The sequence below is a fragment of the Pelobates fuscus genome, chromosome 1, assembly GCF_036172605.1.
Source record: "Pelobates fuscus isolate aPelFus1 chromosome 1, aPelFus1.pri, whole genome shotgun sequence".
Classification (NCBI taxonomy): Eukaryota; Metazoa; Chordata; class Amphibia; order Anura; family Pelobatidae; genus Pelobates; species Pelobates fuscus.
The window spans coordinates 291158377-291175927 of NC_086317.1; the positions used below are offsets into that span (position 1 = coordinate 291158377).

Genomic DNA, 17551 nt, shown 5'->3' on the forward strand with positions numbered 1-17551 from the left:
CCTCAGTCCCTCTGTGTGCACACAGGGCTGGAAGTGAGGGCAAGAGAGACACACAGAGAACTGAGGGCTGGGTGGAGAGGCACACACAGTCAAGGGGAGGGGGAGAAGAACACATAGTGCTGGCCCTGACTACAGCACAGATAGTACAGCAAAGTTTATTACTATTTCCAATAATCTTAAAAAATATTTTACTGACAAAGAAAGTTTCTACCCTTGAAATTCTTTGGCACTTGTCTTTCCATTTAAGAAAAAAACATTTTGAAATGTTATTTTTGTGGAAGGGTCATCAAATGTACTGATATTTCTAAAACACTATTTTTCATGTAAAAGCAAAAATAATTTAATAACTTACGAGATACAACTGGAGAGAGAGTGTGCTGATGAAAGTGCCGTTATTTGTATTGATTGCTATGTTATTTGCAGCCCTGTAATTGGAAAAATATATGATTAGTGATAGGCTAAAAATATCCTTTACAACTATACATTTTGCATTTGGCTTAATTATTGTTATGATAATATGAATTATTAGATATTGTTTTCTGTTCCCTACACTTATGCAATTAAAACAATAAATTATTTTAATGGTAACAGATTTGGTTTTAACCAAGATTTGCTGTATAAAGTACCCATAAACTCAGATACCTTGCTTTGTTGCAATAAAGTCAAAAGAAGCAGAGCATATGGATCTGCATAAGTTCATGTGAGTGTATGTAAATATAAAATGGTGCATACATACACATGAATACATCCATTTGTGTAAAGGTGACGTGTATTACTATTTTGTACTAAAATATACTATATGACAGCATAGGCGTGCGCACGGGGTGTGCCGGGTGTGCCTGGGCACACCCTAATCCCCGCGGCACGCCTATGGATTGAGTCCTGCAGGAACAAAGTTCCTGCACTTTTTTTGTGCAGGAACGCTGTTCCTGCAGGCACTCAGCGCCCCCCTTCCTCCCCCCATGTCCCCCCTGTCATGGATGGGACGGGGGGGGGCAAGAGGTTATGGACACCCCCCCCCCCCGGGCGGCTCTCTCAATATCAGCCGCGGCGAGGGAGCTGTGAGCTCTCTGCTCCCTCTCGCCGCGCGCTGCTTGCTGATGCTGGGAGCCGGAATATGACGTCATATTCCGGCTCCCAGCTACAGCAGACAGCCCGCGCGGCGAGAGGGAGCAGAGAGCTCACAGCTCCCTCGCCGCGGCTGATATTGAGAGAGCCGCCCGACCCACTGGACCCCAGGGACAAGTCCACGCCAGCACTCCAGGTAGGGAGGCTGGGTGGACATTTTTTTAATAAAAAAAAAAATCATTACTGTGTTTGTGTCTGTGACTGTGTTTGTGTCTGTGACTGTTTGTGTGTGACTGTGTTTGTGTGTGTGTCTGTGTGTGTGTGTGTGTGTGTGTGTGTGTGTCTGTGTGTGTGTATGTGAATGTGTGTGTGTGCCTGTGAATGTGTGTGTGAATGTGTGTGTGTGTATGTGAATGTGTGTGTGTGTGTGTGTGTGTGTCTGTGAATGTGTGTGTGCCTGTGAATGTGTATGTGTGTATGTGTATCTGTGAATGTGTGTCTGTGAATGTGTATGTGTGTCAGTGTATGTGAATATGTGTGTCTGTGAATGTGTGTGTCTATGAATGTATGAGTGTGTGTGTGTGTGTGTCTGTGAGTGTATGTGTGTGTGTTTGAGTATGCGTGTCAATGTGTGTGTGTATATATATATATATATATATATATATATATAAATAAATATATACACACACACACACACATATACATACACACACTGGAGTGTATATTATTTTTTTTGGGGGGTGGGAATTTTGGTTCCCACACTTTATTCCCCAGGACTTTATTCTCCCCTGTCGGCTCACGCAGAACCGGCGCTGAGTGTCGGCTCTGCTCTAAGCCTCCATGGGCCGGCGGGGAGATCAAAGATCTACCTCACCGGCCCACAGCAGCATGAAGGGAGGCAGGAGAGGACCCGGGGAGCTCTAGACAGCAGCTCCGCCAGGTTCCTCTGGCGAGATCTGAGCGTTGCCGCGGCAACGCTCAGATCTCACGAGAGTTAACTCTAGCCCCGCAGGCTAGAGTTCACTCTCCACTGGACCACCAGGGATGGCACATGGCAGCAAGGATCCCCCCTCCCTACATAAGGTAAGAAGGGAGGGGGGATATTTACTAATCTGCCCCCACCTCCACAATCTGTCCAAGCATACAGCACACACACACACATACAGCACCCACACACAAAAAGCACCTACAGACATACAGCACTCTCACACAAACAGCACACACACAGCACCCTCACACACACAACACCCAAACAGCACCCACACACATACAGTACACATACAGCACCCTCACACACACAGTACACTAACTGCACCCTCACAAACACACACAGCACCTTTACAAACACACAACACCCTCACACACAGCACACTAACAACACCCTCGCAAACACACACACACAAACAGCACCCTCAGAAATACATGACACCCACACACATCACACAAACAGCACCATCACACACACATCACACAAACAGCACCCTCACACACACAGCACCCTCACACAGCACACTAACAGGACCCTAACACACACACACAAACACCCTCACACACAAACAGCACCCTCACACACACACACACAAACACCCTCACCCACATAGCACACTACCAGCACCCTCACACATACACACACACAGCAGCACCCTTACACACACCACCCTCACACAGCACACTAACAGCACACACACACACACACACACACACACACACAGCAGTGTATGTATATATGTGTGTGTATATATATATATATATATATATATATATATATATATATATACATATACATGCGGCGTGTGTTTGTGCTTTAGGGTGCACACCCTAATGCAATAGGCTGCGCACGCCTATGTATGACAGTATTATTGATTATTAGAATTATAGGTTGTGGAATGGAGTGGGACAGTGGTCATGTTTGCCCCTCCCTCCCCCATCCCAATTAAGTGTACACAGTGCTCCCCTTTCTGCTTTCCCTTAAAGGACCACTATAGTGTCAGGAAAACATACTCGTGCCCTGAGAGTGCCCCCACCCTCAGGGACCCCCTCCTGCCAGGCTGAAGTTGGAGGAAGGGGTTAAACTTACCTCTTTTTCCAGCGCCGGGCGGGGATCTCACCTCCTGCTCTCCTCCTCCTCTCAGCCTCCTCAGCTGAATGTGCATGCTTTTACAATTACAATGCTTTCCTATGGACGCTTGCGTCTTCTCATTGTGATTTCCACAGTGAGAAGCACGCAAGCCGTCTAGCGGCTGTCAATGAGACAGCCACTAGAGGCTGGCTTAACCCCAATATAAAAAAGGGTTAACCCTAGCTGGACCAGGCACCCAGGCATTAAGCTGAAGTGGTCTGGGTGCCTATAGTGGTCCTTTAAATGTAGGGATGCATGCTAAAATGTCTTGAACCAGGATCCACTCTGCATTACTTGTGCCATTGCCACAACTGTATGTTCTGCACCTAACCAATCAAACTGACCTCAATGTTTTCTCTTGATTGTGTGTAGAGGAAAGACATTATTTACATGGACTGCACTACCATCAAACAATACAATTATTAGAATTATTATAGTAATATTTTCTCAAAGATTCCGATTCCATTTCTGTGGAAACAAAGATAAATCACTATACTACATTAAAGAAAATCTATAGTCACAAAAACAACTTTAGTTTAATGAAGCAGTTTTGGTGTACAGATCATGCCTCTGAAGTTTCACTGCTCAATTCTCTAACAGTTAGGAGTTAGATCACTTTTGTTTCTGTTTTTGCAGCCCTAGCCTCAGCCCTCCTGGCTGTGACTCATACTGCCTACATGAAAAAATGGTTCATTTTTAATTAGATGTATCTCCTGCTCTGTAAATTAAACTTCAATTACATACAGGAGGCTCCTGTAAGGTATACCAATCTATTAACAGGGCAGGAGATTAGAAAATTCACTATTAAAGAGAATTTGCAATAAAGGAAGTGTAAACATTAGATCTCTCTACAAGAAGTGTTTGGGAAGGCTTTGTAAGTCGCATGCAGGGAGGAGAGACTTGGGTGGCATAAACAAAGTGATTTAACTCTTACATCACAGAGAATTGTGCAATGCAACTGCCGGGGCATGATCTATACACCAACACTGCTTTTTTTTTTACCATAAAGTTGTTTTGTTAATCCCAACATTATACAATCCATTAACACTTGCCCTAACACTAACCATTAAAACTTACACTATTTAAGCAATTACACTAAAAATAACCCCAAGAATACCCCTAAGAATGAGTTGGGGAAAAATAATCAAATTTCTGGGTTCTGGAAACATTCATAAACCACTCAGCTTTTTGGCTTGTTATGATGTCTCCTGAATCCCTTGATGATACTAGTACCTACACTGCAAGGTTCATTAAAATCTATCTCTGTCTCATCCATCCTTCCCCTTATATCCTGTTTGGAATTAAACATGTAAAAGGCTTAGTTGAATCTAAAAGACTGCTTGCAAAATGCCTACAAGATATCTGAAGCTTTCTGAAAACAATATAAGGCAGTTTGACATGGTAAGATGCAATCATCAACAGATGGGAAGACGGACAGATAAACAGATATACAGGTATATCTAGGAGCATTTTCCATACTATTGGGTAAATGCCATGTGTAGTAGCGTGTAGAGTACTTACACGTCAAGCCGAGTGTTGTTCATGAGATACTCTAAAGGGTAAACGCAGGAATATAAATACTTGAGTTCTGAGTTGTATGTGATGACACCCGATGTTGGTTCTTTTGACTTGATTATGCCACTGATATTGACATACTGAATATGTAAAAAGTCTGAAAAAATCCCTTCTCCGATAGTGTCATTAATCTAAAAAAAATAATTTTAAACAAACAAAATGAAAATTAATTAATGAATAATTCAAGAAAGCCACAAATAATTAGACACTGCTTTCACCACACCTTATATTCTCCAGCAGAAGAAGATGGATAGCTTTATAGAGAAAAGCTTACAGATGCAAGATAACGCTCACTGGCTGACAATTTCAACCAGTGAGTGCAATCCTTCTGTGACATCCAGCTTCCTCTGCTTAGAACACTGATTGCGGCTGATGCAGTATTCGCTTCCAGACAGACCCAAGTAAGTTCTCAAACTAAGGTAAATTTAACAAAGTGTTTGAACTTTAGAGTGAGGGAGAACTTTGAGCTAACCTAGTAAGAAAAGGACTATAAATATTATGATCATTATTATATTTTAAGACTATTTTAAATTAAGGAATGTTATTCCTTCTGAAAAATATCTCTTACCGTAAATAAACTTCCACAAGTTGAATTTGCATTGATTGAAAATGTATACTTTACGAATGGGACACCACTTGATGTGTCAAGCACTCCTTGGCATCCAGGTACATTAATAAAATCATTCATGTAAAGTTGAGTTTCATTATAACCAGCATAGTATACTGGGCACAAATAAATTGATAGTTCAATGTCCTGTGGTCCACATGTCACTAGTATGTCTGTATATTCTGAAATTAGAAAAAAACAAAAAAAAATATAAAACATAAAACAAATAGCTTGTATATAGTAAATAGTTTAAAAGAATACATATATACTTAAATAAATTAATTCGCCCTTAGGGGGTGCACATATGAGTAGGGGACCTAGGAGTTGGCCACCTTAGAGCACCCCTGAAGTGAGCACTAATTCAACAAGGCAGAGTAGGCACCTGCTTATCTGGACGCAGGTGCCTATACTGCCAAAATATGCCAAGGGGTAGAGGAGGCAGATGGCGAGGGAACGCTGATGTTTCTCAATTTTCTCGCTGTTCCCTCTCTCCATGCTTTGATCCTGGGAGCAGGAATATGACATCACTCTGGACCCGAATCACTAAGTTGCGCGTGAGGGAGTAATGATGAACTGGAAGATTATAGGAGCCACTGGACTCCAGGGAGAAGATCCTCAGATGACCTCAGGGAAAGATCTCCACTTGACCCTGGGGAGAAGATGCCCACTAGACCCAAGGGAGAGAACATTCTTGGCATAACAAAACAATATAAAACCACAATAATTGAAATTAATTTGTGAGTGTGCTTGCAAGAATGTGTAAATGTGTGAGTGTGTCTGCCAATGTGAGTCTTTTTGTCAATGAGCGTGATTTAAATAAGCGAAAGTGTGTGTCTGTCATTGAGAATGTGTGTCAGTGTGTCTGTCAGTGAGTGTGTGTATGTCAGTTAGTGTATTTCTGTCATGGCTCCCGGCATTGGTGCTCACGTGACCCGATTGGTAGGTCATGCTATTAATAGTTCTGGATGGCATTTCAAGTGAGCATGTTAGTTTGTTGTCCCTGCAGGGCATTTCATTCACAGAGCCCAGCTAAAGAGCTGCTTCTTGGGAACAATGCCCTGTGTTTGCACAGAACATTTCTGTGTTTGTTGGTGACTTGTCTCTGTTGCCCTACTGAGTGGCATACCAGAGGGCAAAAGTGGGACATGGCCAGTAAAGAGTGTTGTACATGTGTGGGGATGTTGCCTGTGGTACTGTATGTAATTGGAGGCTGCTTGTGGGATTGCGAATGAATAGTGAGACTGTTAATGATGTTGTTTGTGTAAAGGAGTCTGTTTGTAGTATACTATGTGTGGCTATGGACTGTAGTGTGCATGTGTCTCCACTGGCTCTGAAGTGTGTCTGTTTATGGGCTGTAGAGATTGTGTGTTTGTGTCTGTCTCCTCATGTCTGTTTTGAAAAATAGTGCCTCAGAGGGGATATGATAACATCATATGCAGGGCCAGTATAAACCATTATCTGGAAATCTATTCATAAACAGGGCTATACACAGGACATGAGGTCACACATTTAGACTGGAAGAAAGGAGATTTAATCTAAGGCAAAGGAAATGTTTTTTTTTACAGTAAGTTTCTTTGCCTGAAGAGGTGGTTTTATCAGAGTCCATACAGATGTTTAAACAGCAATTGGATAAATACTTCCAAAAACTAGTGATGTACCGAACTGTTCGATGGCGAATAGTTCCTGGCGAACATAGCGTGTTAGCGTTCACCACGGCGGGCGTACACATGCGCGGTTCGATCCGCCCCCTATTCGTCATCATTGAGTAAACTTTGACCCTGTGCCTCATGGTCAGCAGACACATTCCAGCAAATTAGCAGCAGACCCTCCCTTCCAAACCCTCCCACAGCAATACTGTACACTGTACAGCAATAACAGCATCCATTTTAGATTCATTCTGAAGCTGCATTCTTAGATAGACGAGGGAAAGTGTAGCTGCTGCTCATTTGATAGGGAAATTGATAGCTAGGCTAGGGCATTCAGTGTCCACTACAGTCCTGAAGGACTCATCTGATCTCTGCTGTAAGGACAGCACCCCAAAAAGCCCTTTTTAGGGCTAGAACATCAGTCTGCTTTTTTTTCTGTGTAATGTAATTGCAGTTGCCTGCCTGCCAGCTTCTGTGTCAGGCTCACAGTGGATACTGTGCCCACTTGCCCAGTGCCACCACTCATATCTGGTGTCACAATAGCTTAAGCTTGCATTTAAAAACAAAAACATTTTTTTCACTGTAATAGATTGAATAGCAGTTAGTTGTCTGCAAGTGTCTGGGTGTCAGGCCTTCCGCGTGTACTCTGCCAACCTCTGCCAGTGTACTTTGCCACTCATATCTGGTGTCTCTATAGTGTGCCTTTAAAAAGAAAAAATGTTTTTCACTGTAAGCTAATAGCAGTTAGTTGTCTGCAAGCATCTGGGTGTCAGGACTTCAGCGTGTACTCTGCCAACCTCTGCCAGTGTACTTTGCCACTCATATATGGTGTCTCTATAGCGTGCCTTTAAAAAGAAAAAGAGTTTTTCACTGTAAGCTAATAGCAGTCAATGTCCTTAAAGCGGGTGTCAGGCCTTCAGCGTGTACTCTGCCAACCTCTGCCAGTGTACTTTGCCACTCATATCTGGTGTCACAATAGCGTGCCTTTAAAAAGAAAAAACTTTTTCACTGTAAGCTAATAGCAGTCAGTGTCCTTCAAGTGGGTGTCAGGCCTTCAGCGTGTACTCTGCCAACCTCTGCAAGTGCACTTTGCCACTCATATCTGGTGTCACTATAGCGTGCATTTAAAAAGAAAAAAAGATTTTCACTGTTATAGATTGAATAGCAGTTAGTTGTCTTCAAGCGGGTGTGTCAGGCCTACAGTGTGTACTCTGCCAACCTCTGATACTGCACAGTGCCACTCATATCTGGTCGCACAGTAGCTTGCACGCATAGTACCACTAATCCAAAAAAAAAATGACAGGCAGAGGCAGGCCACCCCGCAGGGGCCATCGTGGTCGTGGTGCTGTGATTCCCTTTTGCCCTAGAATAATGCCCAGTTTTCAGAGGCCACGTACCATGAACTTGAAAAGTTCTGAGGACATAGTTGACTGGCTAACACAGGACACCCAATCTTCTACAGCTTCCGCTCGGAACCTTGACGCACCATCCTCCTCCAGCTTAGCTTCGGGCACCTCTCAAGATACCACTCACCCGCCTGCCGCCACCACCAACACTAGCACCACAGCCGCTTCACTTGGTATGTCAGAGGAGTTATTTACACATCTGTTTGAAGAAATGAGTGATGCGCAACCATTATTGTCAGAGGATGTAGATAACAGGGATATATCTCAGGCAGGCAGCATTACACACATGGACGTACGGTGTGATGATGATGATGATGTTGTACCCGCTGCTGCTTCCTTTGCTGAGTTGTCAGATACAAGTGAAGCGGTTGATGATGACGATGCGTCCATGGATGTCACGTGGGTGCCCGCTCGTCAAGAAGAAGAACAGGGCGAAAGTTCAGGTGGGGAGACAGAGAGGAGGAGGAGGAGACGAGTTGGAAGCAGGGGGAGGTCATCACAAGGAGCTAGTGGCACAGTCAGACAGCATGCATCGGCACCCGGGGTCAGCCCGACAGCAGGCCAATCAACGCATGCTGTGTCCACCACCAGAATGCCGTCATTGCAGTGTGGAATTTTTTTGTGTGTGTCTGCCTCTGACAACAGCGATGCCATTTGCAACCTGTGCCAAAGAAACTGAGTTGTGGGAAGTCCAACACCGACCTAGGTACAACTGCTTTCGTAGGCACATGATCGCACATCACAAACGCCTATGGGATCAACACATGAGTACAAGCAGCACAAAAAACTCAAAGCCACCATCCTCCTCCTGGTCCAGCATCTTAAGCCACATCAACCCCTGCTGTTCTCCTTGCCCCCTCTCAACCATCTGCCACTCCGTCTCTCGCCTTGAGCAGTTCCCGCTCATCTGCCCACATTCAGGTGTCTGTCAAGGACATGTTTGAGCGTAAGAAGCCAATGTCAGAAAGTCACCCCCTTGCCCAGCGTCTGACAGCTGGCTTGTCTGAACTATTAGCCCGCCAGCTTTTACCATACAAGCTGGTGGAGTCTGAGGCGTTCAAAAAATTTGTATCTATTGGGACACCGCAGTGGAAGGTACCCGGACAAAATTTCTTTTCACAAAAGGCAATCCCCAACCTGTACTCGATTGTGCAAAAGGAAGTAATGGCATGTCTGGCACACAGTGTTGGGTCCATCTGACCACTGATACCTGGTCTGTAAAGCATGGTCAGGGCAGGTATATCACCTACACTGCGCATTGGGTAAACCTGCTGACGGCTGCCAAGCATGGAATGTGTGGCTCTGCAGAGAAGTTGGTGACACCACCACGACTTGCAGGCAGGCCTGCTGCCACCTCCTCTACTCCTCCTACTCCATCCTCTTCCATAACCTCCTCGTCTGAGTCCTCTTCTGCTGCTTCATCTTGCTCCACATCAACGGCACCCCTTCAGCTCCCCAGGTACTATTCCACATCCCGGATACGGCAGTGTCACGCCGTCTTGGGTTTGACTTGCTTGAAAGCAGAGAGTCACACCGGACAAGCACTCCTGTCCGTCCTGAACACACAGGTGGAAAAGTGGCTGACTCCGCAGCAACTGGATATCGGCAAAGTGGTATGTGACGGAACAAATTTGTTGGCGGCATTGAAGTTGGGCAAGTTGACACATGTGTCGTGCATGGCACATGTGTGTAATCTGATCGTACAATGCTTTGTGCATAAGTACACAGGCTTACAGGATGTCCTGAAGCAGGCCAGGAAGGTGTGTGGCCATTTCAGGCGTTCCTACACGGCCATGGCGCACTTTGCAGATATCCAGCAGCGAAACAACATGCCAGTGAGGCGCTTGATTTGCGACAGCCCGACACGTTGGAATTCAACACTCCTAATGTTCGACCGCCTGCTCCAACAAGAAAAAGCCGTTAATGAATATTTGTATGACCGGGGTGCTAGGACAGCCTCTGGGGAGCTGGGAATTTTTTTGTCACGTTACTGGACGCTCATGCGCAATGCCTGTAGGCTCATGCGTCCTTTTGATGAGGTGACAAACCTAGTCAGTCGAACCGAAGGCACCATCAGCGACATCATACCATTTGTTTTCTTCCTGGAGTGTGCCCTGCGAAGAGTGCTGGATCAGGTCGTAGATCAGCGTGAAGAGGAAGAGGAAGAGTTGTGGTCACCATCACCACCAGAAACAGCCTTATCAGCATCGCTTGCTGGACCTGCGGCAATGCTGGAAGAGGATTGTGAGGAAGAGGAGTCAGAGGAGGAATGTGGCTTTGAGGAGGAGGAGGAAGACCAACCACAACAGTCATCCCATGGTGCTCGTTGTCACCTATCTGGTACCCGTGGTGTTGAACGTGGATGGGGGGAAGAACATACCTTCATTGAGATCACTGAGGAGGAGGAAAGGGAAATGAGTAGCTCGGCATCCAACCTTGTGCAAATCTGGGGTCTTTCATGCTGTCGTGCCTGTTGAGGGACCCTCGTATAAAAAGGCTGACGGAGAACAACCTGTACTGGGTGTCCACGCTACTAGACCCCCAGTATAAGCAGAAAGTGGCGGAAATGTTACCAAATTACAACAAGTCGGAAAGGATGCAGCATTTGCAAAATAAATTAAAAAGTATGCTTTACACAGCGTATAAGGGTGATGTCACAGCACAACGGGAATTTAACAGGGGAAGAGGTGAAAGTCATCCTCCTCCTCCGACGACCACGCCGGCAAGGACAAGACGCTTTAAAGACGTGTTGTTGATGGAGGACATGCGGAGCTTTTTAAGTCCTATGCATCACCACAGCCCTTCGGGATCCACCCTCAGAGAACGACTCGACCGACAGGTAGCAGACTACCTCGCCTTAACTGCAGATATCGACACTCTGAGGAGCGATGAACCCCTTGACTACTGGGTGTGCAGGCTTGACCTGTGGCCTGAGCTATCCCAATTTGCAATAGAACTTCTGGCCTGCCCCGCTTCAAGTGTCCTGTCAGAAAGGACCTTCAGTGCAGCAGGAGGTATTGTCACTGAGAAGAGAAGTCGCCTAGGTCAAAAAAGTCTAGATTACCTCACCTTTATTAAGATGAATGAGTGAAGGATTCCGAAGGGACTGAAAGTGGGCGATACATTCGACTAAAAAGGGCCTGATGAGATGAGCTGCCTTGGGCTAAAAATGGTCCACACGCTGCTGTATTTTAGCTCTGAATGCCGGTTGACTTGCATGACTTATCCGCCACCAACTAGGGTTCAAGCCGCAATGTTTTAGGGCACTTTCTGCCTGGGAAACAAACATCAATGTTTATGGCCGCTGCTACAGCAGCGGCTGCAACAATACCTAATTTTTCAGGCATGTGAACATGCCTAATTTTTCGGCCCTCTGGTGCTGCACTGTGGCTTCAAAAACCAAACCAAAAAAAAGGCACATAACAGGGATTAAACTGATAGGAATAGTACTACTTAACAAACCACTCCTATCTGGTGGCACATTAGATTGCACGCGCAGTGCCCCAAATTTGAAGTAGGAGGACCGACCAAGCATCTTTTTCCATCTCCCGGTTCCTAAAATCGATGCCATATACACGTCCCCTGATAGGGCGCCAGCTCGTTATTCTCTTGGGCGCCAGCTCGTTATTCTCTTTTTCACTTCACAAGATACACTTTACTGCACTATGGGCACTTAGACCCACTCTTTGTCTTGCACACTGTTATTCCTAGCCAGCATCTGTGATGGGAAATCAGGCAGCCATCTAAAGGTTTAGATTGAGCTTTAGCTTAGAACACCCTTGAAGGTGTTTAAGGCTATTAGGGCAGGGCCGCCATCAGGGGGTGACAACCATGACGGATGTCACGTGCCCGGCAGCCCTGGGGGGCCCGCACTGCTCCGGCAGTCCTGGGCCCTACTTTCCCTCTCTGCACACATAGATCGCGAATATCGCGATCTATGTGTGCAGCCGCGGGCCCCCCGGCTGCCAGTTACCGCAGAGGGGGCCCAGGCAGCACACTGCTTCTCCTCTTCAAATCTCTGCTAATAACTCTTGCGAGACCCGGTTGCCATGGCAACGCTTCGTGGGTCTTGCGAGAGTTATTGGAGGAGAGAAGAGGAGAAGCTGTGTGCTGCCTGGGCCCCCTCTGCGGCAGGCAGCCGGGGGGCCCCCCACCGGACCACCAGGGATGGAATCCCCCCCCCCACCGGGCCACCAGGGATCATGGAATCTCCCCCCCACCCTGGACAAAGGTAAGCAGGGAGGGGGGAAAAAACATTTAATTAAATTACATTTTTTTTTAAATGTTTGTGAAAATGCCCCTTCCTCCCCCTCCCCTTTCCCCTCCCCCCAGATTGCACATTTACACACACACTGCATACACTGACACAACACACACACACACACACTGCATACACTGACACAACACACACACTGCATACACTGACACAACACACACACACACTGCATACACTGACACAACACACACACACACACTGCATACACTGACACAACACACACACTGCATACACTGACACAACACACACACACACTGCATACACTGATACAACACACGCATACACTGACACAACACACACACACACTGCATACACTGACAACACACACACACACACACTGCATACACTGACACAACACACACACACACACTGCATACACTGACACAACACACACACTGCATACACTGACACAACACACACACACACTGCATACACTGACACAAAACACACACACACTGCATACACTGACACAACACACACACACACTGCATACACTGACACAACACACACACACTGCATACACTGACACAACACACACACTGCATACACTGACACAACACACACACACACACACACTGCATACACTGACACAACACACACACACACTGCATACACTGACACAACACACACACTGCATACACTGACACAACACACACACACTGCATACACTGACAACACACACACACACTGCATACACTGACACAACACACACACACACTGCATACACTGACACAACACACACACACACACTGCATACACTGACACAACACACACTCTGCATACACTGACACAACACACACTCTGCATACACTAACACAACACACACACACTGCATACACTAATACACTAATACAATACACACACTGCATTCACTAATACAACATGCACTCTGCATCCACTATACTGACACACACTCTGCATTCGCTACACATTAACACACTCTGCATTCACTACACTAACACACTCTCTGCATTCACTACACATTAACACTCTGCATTCACCACACTAACACACACTCTGCATCCGCTACACGCTAACGCACTCTGCATTCACTACACTAACACACTCTCTGCATTCACTACACATTAACACACACTCTGCATTCACTACAAATTTACACACACACTACATTCATTACACTGACACACTCTGCATTCACTACACCCTAACACACACTCTGCATTTATTACACACTAACACACACTCTGCATTTACTAAACTATGCACACACTCTCGATTCACTATACTGACACACACTCTGCATTCACTGCACAAACAGTATCTAATACACACAAACACTACATCCATTACACACATTCTAATTCACTTCCACTATACACACCACATTCAGTCCTGCATCATTGTCAGCGGACTAGGTAGGGTGTGGGCGGGCCCGGGAGTGAGGGGGCGGGAGGGGGGGCCCAGACCTTGTGCTTTGTCAGGGGCCCCAAAATTTCTGATGGCAGCCCTGTATTAGGGCTAGTTTAGAGGATTCTTCTTAGACCTCTCTGAGTCTTTATAGCACTTCTACCTATCCAGCATTTCTGGAAACTAGCTAGGAGAAAGGGTGGCTGTGTGTCTGTGATGCATTTAACTTTATATCACCTTATTGACACTTTATCACTCCGGTCTCCATACTCTCTGCCTATACCCATCTATTTAGAGAGAATTTCCTTGCCCCTGCCAATATTATATAATAGGTAATAGTATTACCATTAATACACAATTAGGTCTCTGAGGACAGGTGTCAATCCATATCTGCCAAGTGACCCTATGTAGGGGGAACAGTCCCTATTCTGCTCTGTGTCAGTGTGTATCAGGGGCTCTGAGGACAGGTGTCAATCCATATCTGCCAAGTGACCCTATGTAGGGGGAACATTCTCTATTCTGCTCTGTATCAGTGTGTATCATGGTCTCTGAGGACTGGTGTCAATCCATATCTGCCAAGTGACCCTATGTAGGGGGAACAGTCTCTATTCTGCTCTGTGTCAGTGTGTATCATGGTCTCTGAGGACAGGTGTCAATCCATATCTGCCAAGTGACCCTATGTAGGGGGAACAGTCTCTATTCTGCTCTGTGTCAGTGTGTATCATGATCTCTGAGGACAGGTGTCAATCCATATCTGCCATGTGACCCTATGTAGGGGGAACAGTCCCTATTCTGCTCTGTGTCAGTGTGTATCAGGGATCCTTAGGATAGGTGTCAATCCATATCTGCCATGTGACCCTATGTAGGGGGAACAGTCCCTATTTTGCTCTGTGTCAGTGTGTTTTAGGGTCTCTGAGGACAGGTGTCAATCCATATGTCAAGGTGTCAATATGTCATATGTCAGGTGTCAATCCATATCCATTGTGATTTAGGAATATTAGGTGATTTATGCCCTTTATGGATTAAAACCAGACTCTGCATCAACTGTGTAATTTTCCATGGGAGTTTTGCCATGGATCCCCCTCTGGCATGCCACAGTCCAGGTGTTAGTCCCCTTGAAACAACTTTTCCGTCACTTTTGTGGCCAGAAAGAGTCCCTGTGGGTTTTAAAATTCGCCTGCCCATTGAAGTCAATGGTGTTTCGCCCGGTTCGCCGGTTCGCGAACTGAAAATTTTGTGTTCGCGACACCACTACCAAAAACATAACATACAGGGATATAATTTCTAAATAGTGAGGTAATAGCTGCTTCATCCAAGGGGATATCGGACTGCAATTTGGGGGTCAGGAAGGAATTTTTTCCTAATTTGTTGCAAAATTGGAAGCACTGTTTATGACCTATTCACCATGTCATTAACATTGAAAACAAACACTTTTTAAATCTAACCTGGTGTTCTAAAGGTCCCATTGCAGGCTGCTATGTCCAAGCAGTGATATCCATTAATGATATATAATGCCACAATATAAAGAAAACATTTTTTCTCTCCACTGTTTGATAGGAAAACCTGAAAAAACAGCAGATAATAGCGATTTAAATTTTTCATTATCGTACATATAATAAAATTAGTTCAAATTTACATTCTTCATACATACAGATCATTTTTTGAAACATAAATTGCTTAAAAGGCACACTAAAATACCATTTTTGTTTGAAAAAATATTCGCACAGCATTTATTTGAAAAATGGAATAGCATATAACCAACTTATAAAACCATTCTTCTCATTTCCAGTAGATGGACAAAATTGTGTAAATAAAAATGGTAATATAACCATACCATACCCTATAAATCATTGTGCCACGGTAGTATTTGTGTGCATGTGTGTATGTATATATGTATGTGTATAAGTATATATATATATATATATATATATATATATATATATATATATATATATTTAAGGCTGGGCCTGTAGTTGTTGGAGGGGCTTGGTTCCCCTTTAAAAAGGCCTTCAATCCTCTCCCACATTACCGTTGTTGGTTTGGCGAGTTGCCAGCATTGCTGGGGGTCACTTTCGGGTCAAGTCAGCGGGAGGCGCTTCACAGAGGTCCAACTGTCTCAAAATTCTGGTGTCCCCCGTGCAGAGCGTTTACTCTACCTAAGTGCCTGTCCATCTGCCTGGTCCCTCTTCCACAGGGTTCATGTCACACCAACCTAATTTTTGAGTCCATACAGGCGGGTGCAACTTGGCACGCCATCTGTACCATTCCACACACTGTGCACTATATGACTTGTCTGGGACTCGGGAACCAACAGACTAACCAGGTTCCCCCGGCACCGCGACGTTGTAGATTGAGACCCCCCCATGGAAAACGCGCTGCGTTCGCCACATGGGCAATTTATTTCCTTGTTTAAACTTGCCGCGTGTCGGTTTTTCATGTATCCGAACTAGTGGTTCGGGAGTTTTAACCCAAAACACTCGTACAGGCAATTTCCTTTCATACTAACTTAGTATTTTCGTGCGTCATTTGGCACTTTCAGGTTTTCATTAGCAACATTCCATTTAAGTCAGGGTGTCTGGGTTTTCGGTTATATTCACAAAATTTTGGCTGTTTTTTCCTACCCCTTTTTCGTATAACAATTTACATATCATTCAGTACAATTTCGCAACCTTGTGTCCACTTTTCAATGTTAATCTGTGTAATTTTACTAGGTTTTAGTGTACGGACGATATTACAGAGAAATTAATTTTGCTTCTTGTAATATTGTAGATAAGGAAGGAAGTTTTAATTTAGTATTATACTGAAACCTGCTATTTTGGTTCACATCTATAGGTATTGTTGATGTTCTACCCGCTGGTGTCAGAACTGTCAGTCAAGTGATTTGTACCGATTTTACAAACACTTCAAATTGTCATTTCTAGATTGATGAATTTGGCTTTAATTGTTTAGGCTATAACTTCCTATCTCCTCATTATTTATGGTAATATCTCAATTTCTTTAGGTGTCAATATCGGGTATATATATGCCTATTGCAAGGTCACAAGGTGTTCATCAATTCATGGCAGCATTTGCCAAATTGGCACCTTGTGTCTGGCAATTGGGGTAGGTTACTCTATATTAGTTGGGTCCATGATCTGACCTACATGTTTTATACCATCCTCAGATACTTTAGGTTGCCGTATGTTACTACCCTAACCCTCCTTGCTCGACTCCTACAACTATTCATCATTTCAGATTCTCACTAACAATGTTAACATTTACTGAGTTCATATTTACTTTTAGCGGAGAGTACTGGCTTTCAGGGATCAAGGTGCTCAACTAGGTTAATGTTTTCCGACCTCCATAGGCTAGTGGTCCCGCGAGGCCAACATACTTGAAGGTATACGCCGGAACGGTCTAACGCATAGATATTCGCCTTGCATGGTGGCATAGAGATGGCCTCACCTGTCACTCCCATACAATCTTATGCTTTATTTGTCACCGAAA

General features: G+C 44.9%; 1 protein-coding gene across 1 annotated transcript in view; it reads right to left on the bottom strand.

Moving 5' to 3' along the window:
* LOC134593970 (zona pellucida-like domain-containing protein 1) overlaps nt 1–17551 on the bottom strand; it is a 68556-nt gene that overhangs the window by 43918 nt on the left and 7087 nt on the right. Inside the window, exons 2-5 of the mRNA XM_063444611.1 lie at nt 15511–15628; nt 5331–5551; nt 4709–4893; nt 353–425 (exon numbers count right to left, since the gene is read on the bottom strand). Coding sequence (XP_063300681.1) covers nt 353–425; nt 4709–4893; nt 5331–5551; nt 15511–15628 — 597 coding nt within the window. The remainder of the gene's footprint in view (nt 1–352; nt 426–4708; nt 4894–5330; nt 5552–15510; nt 15629–17551) is intronic.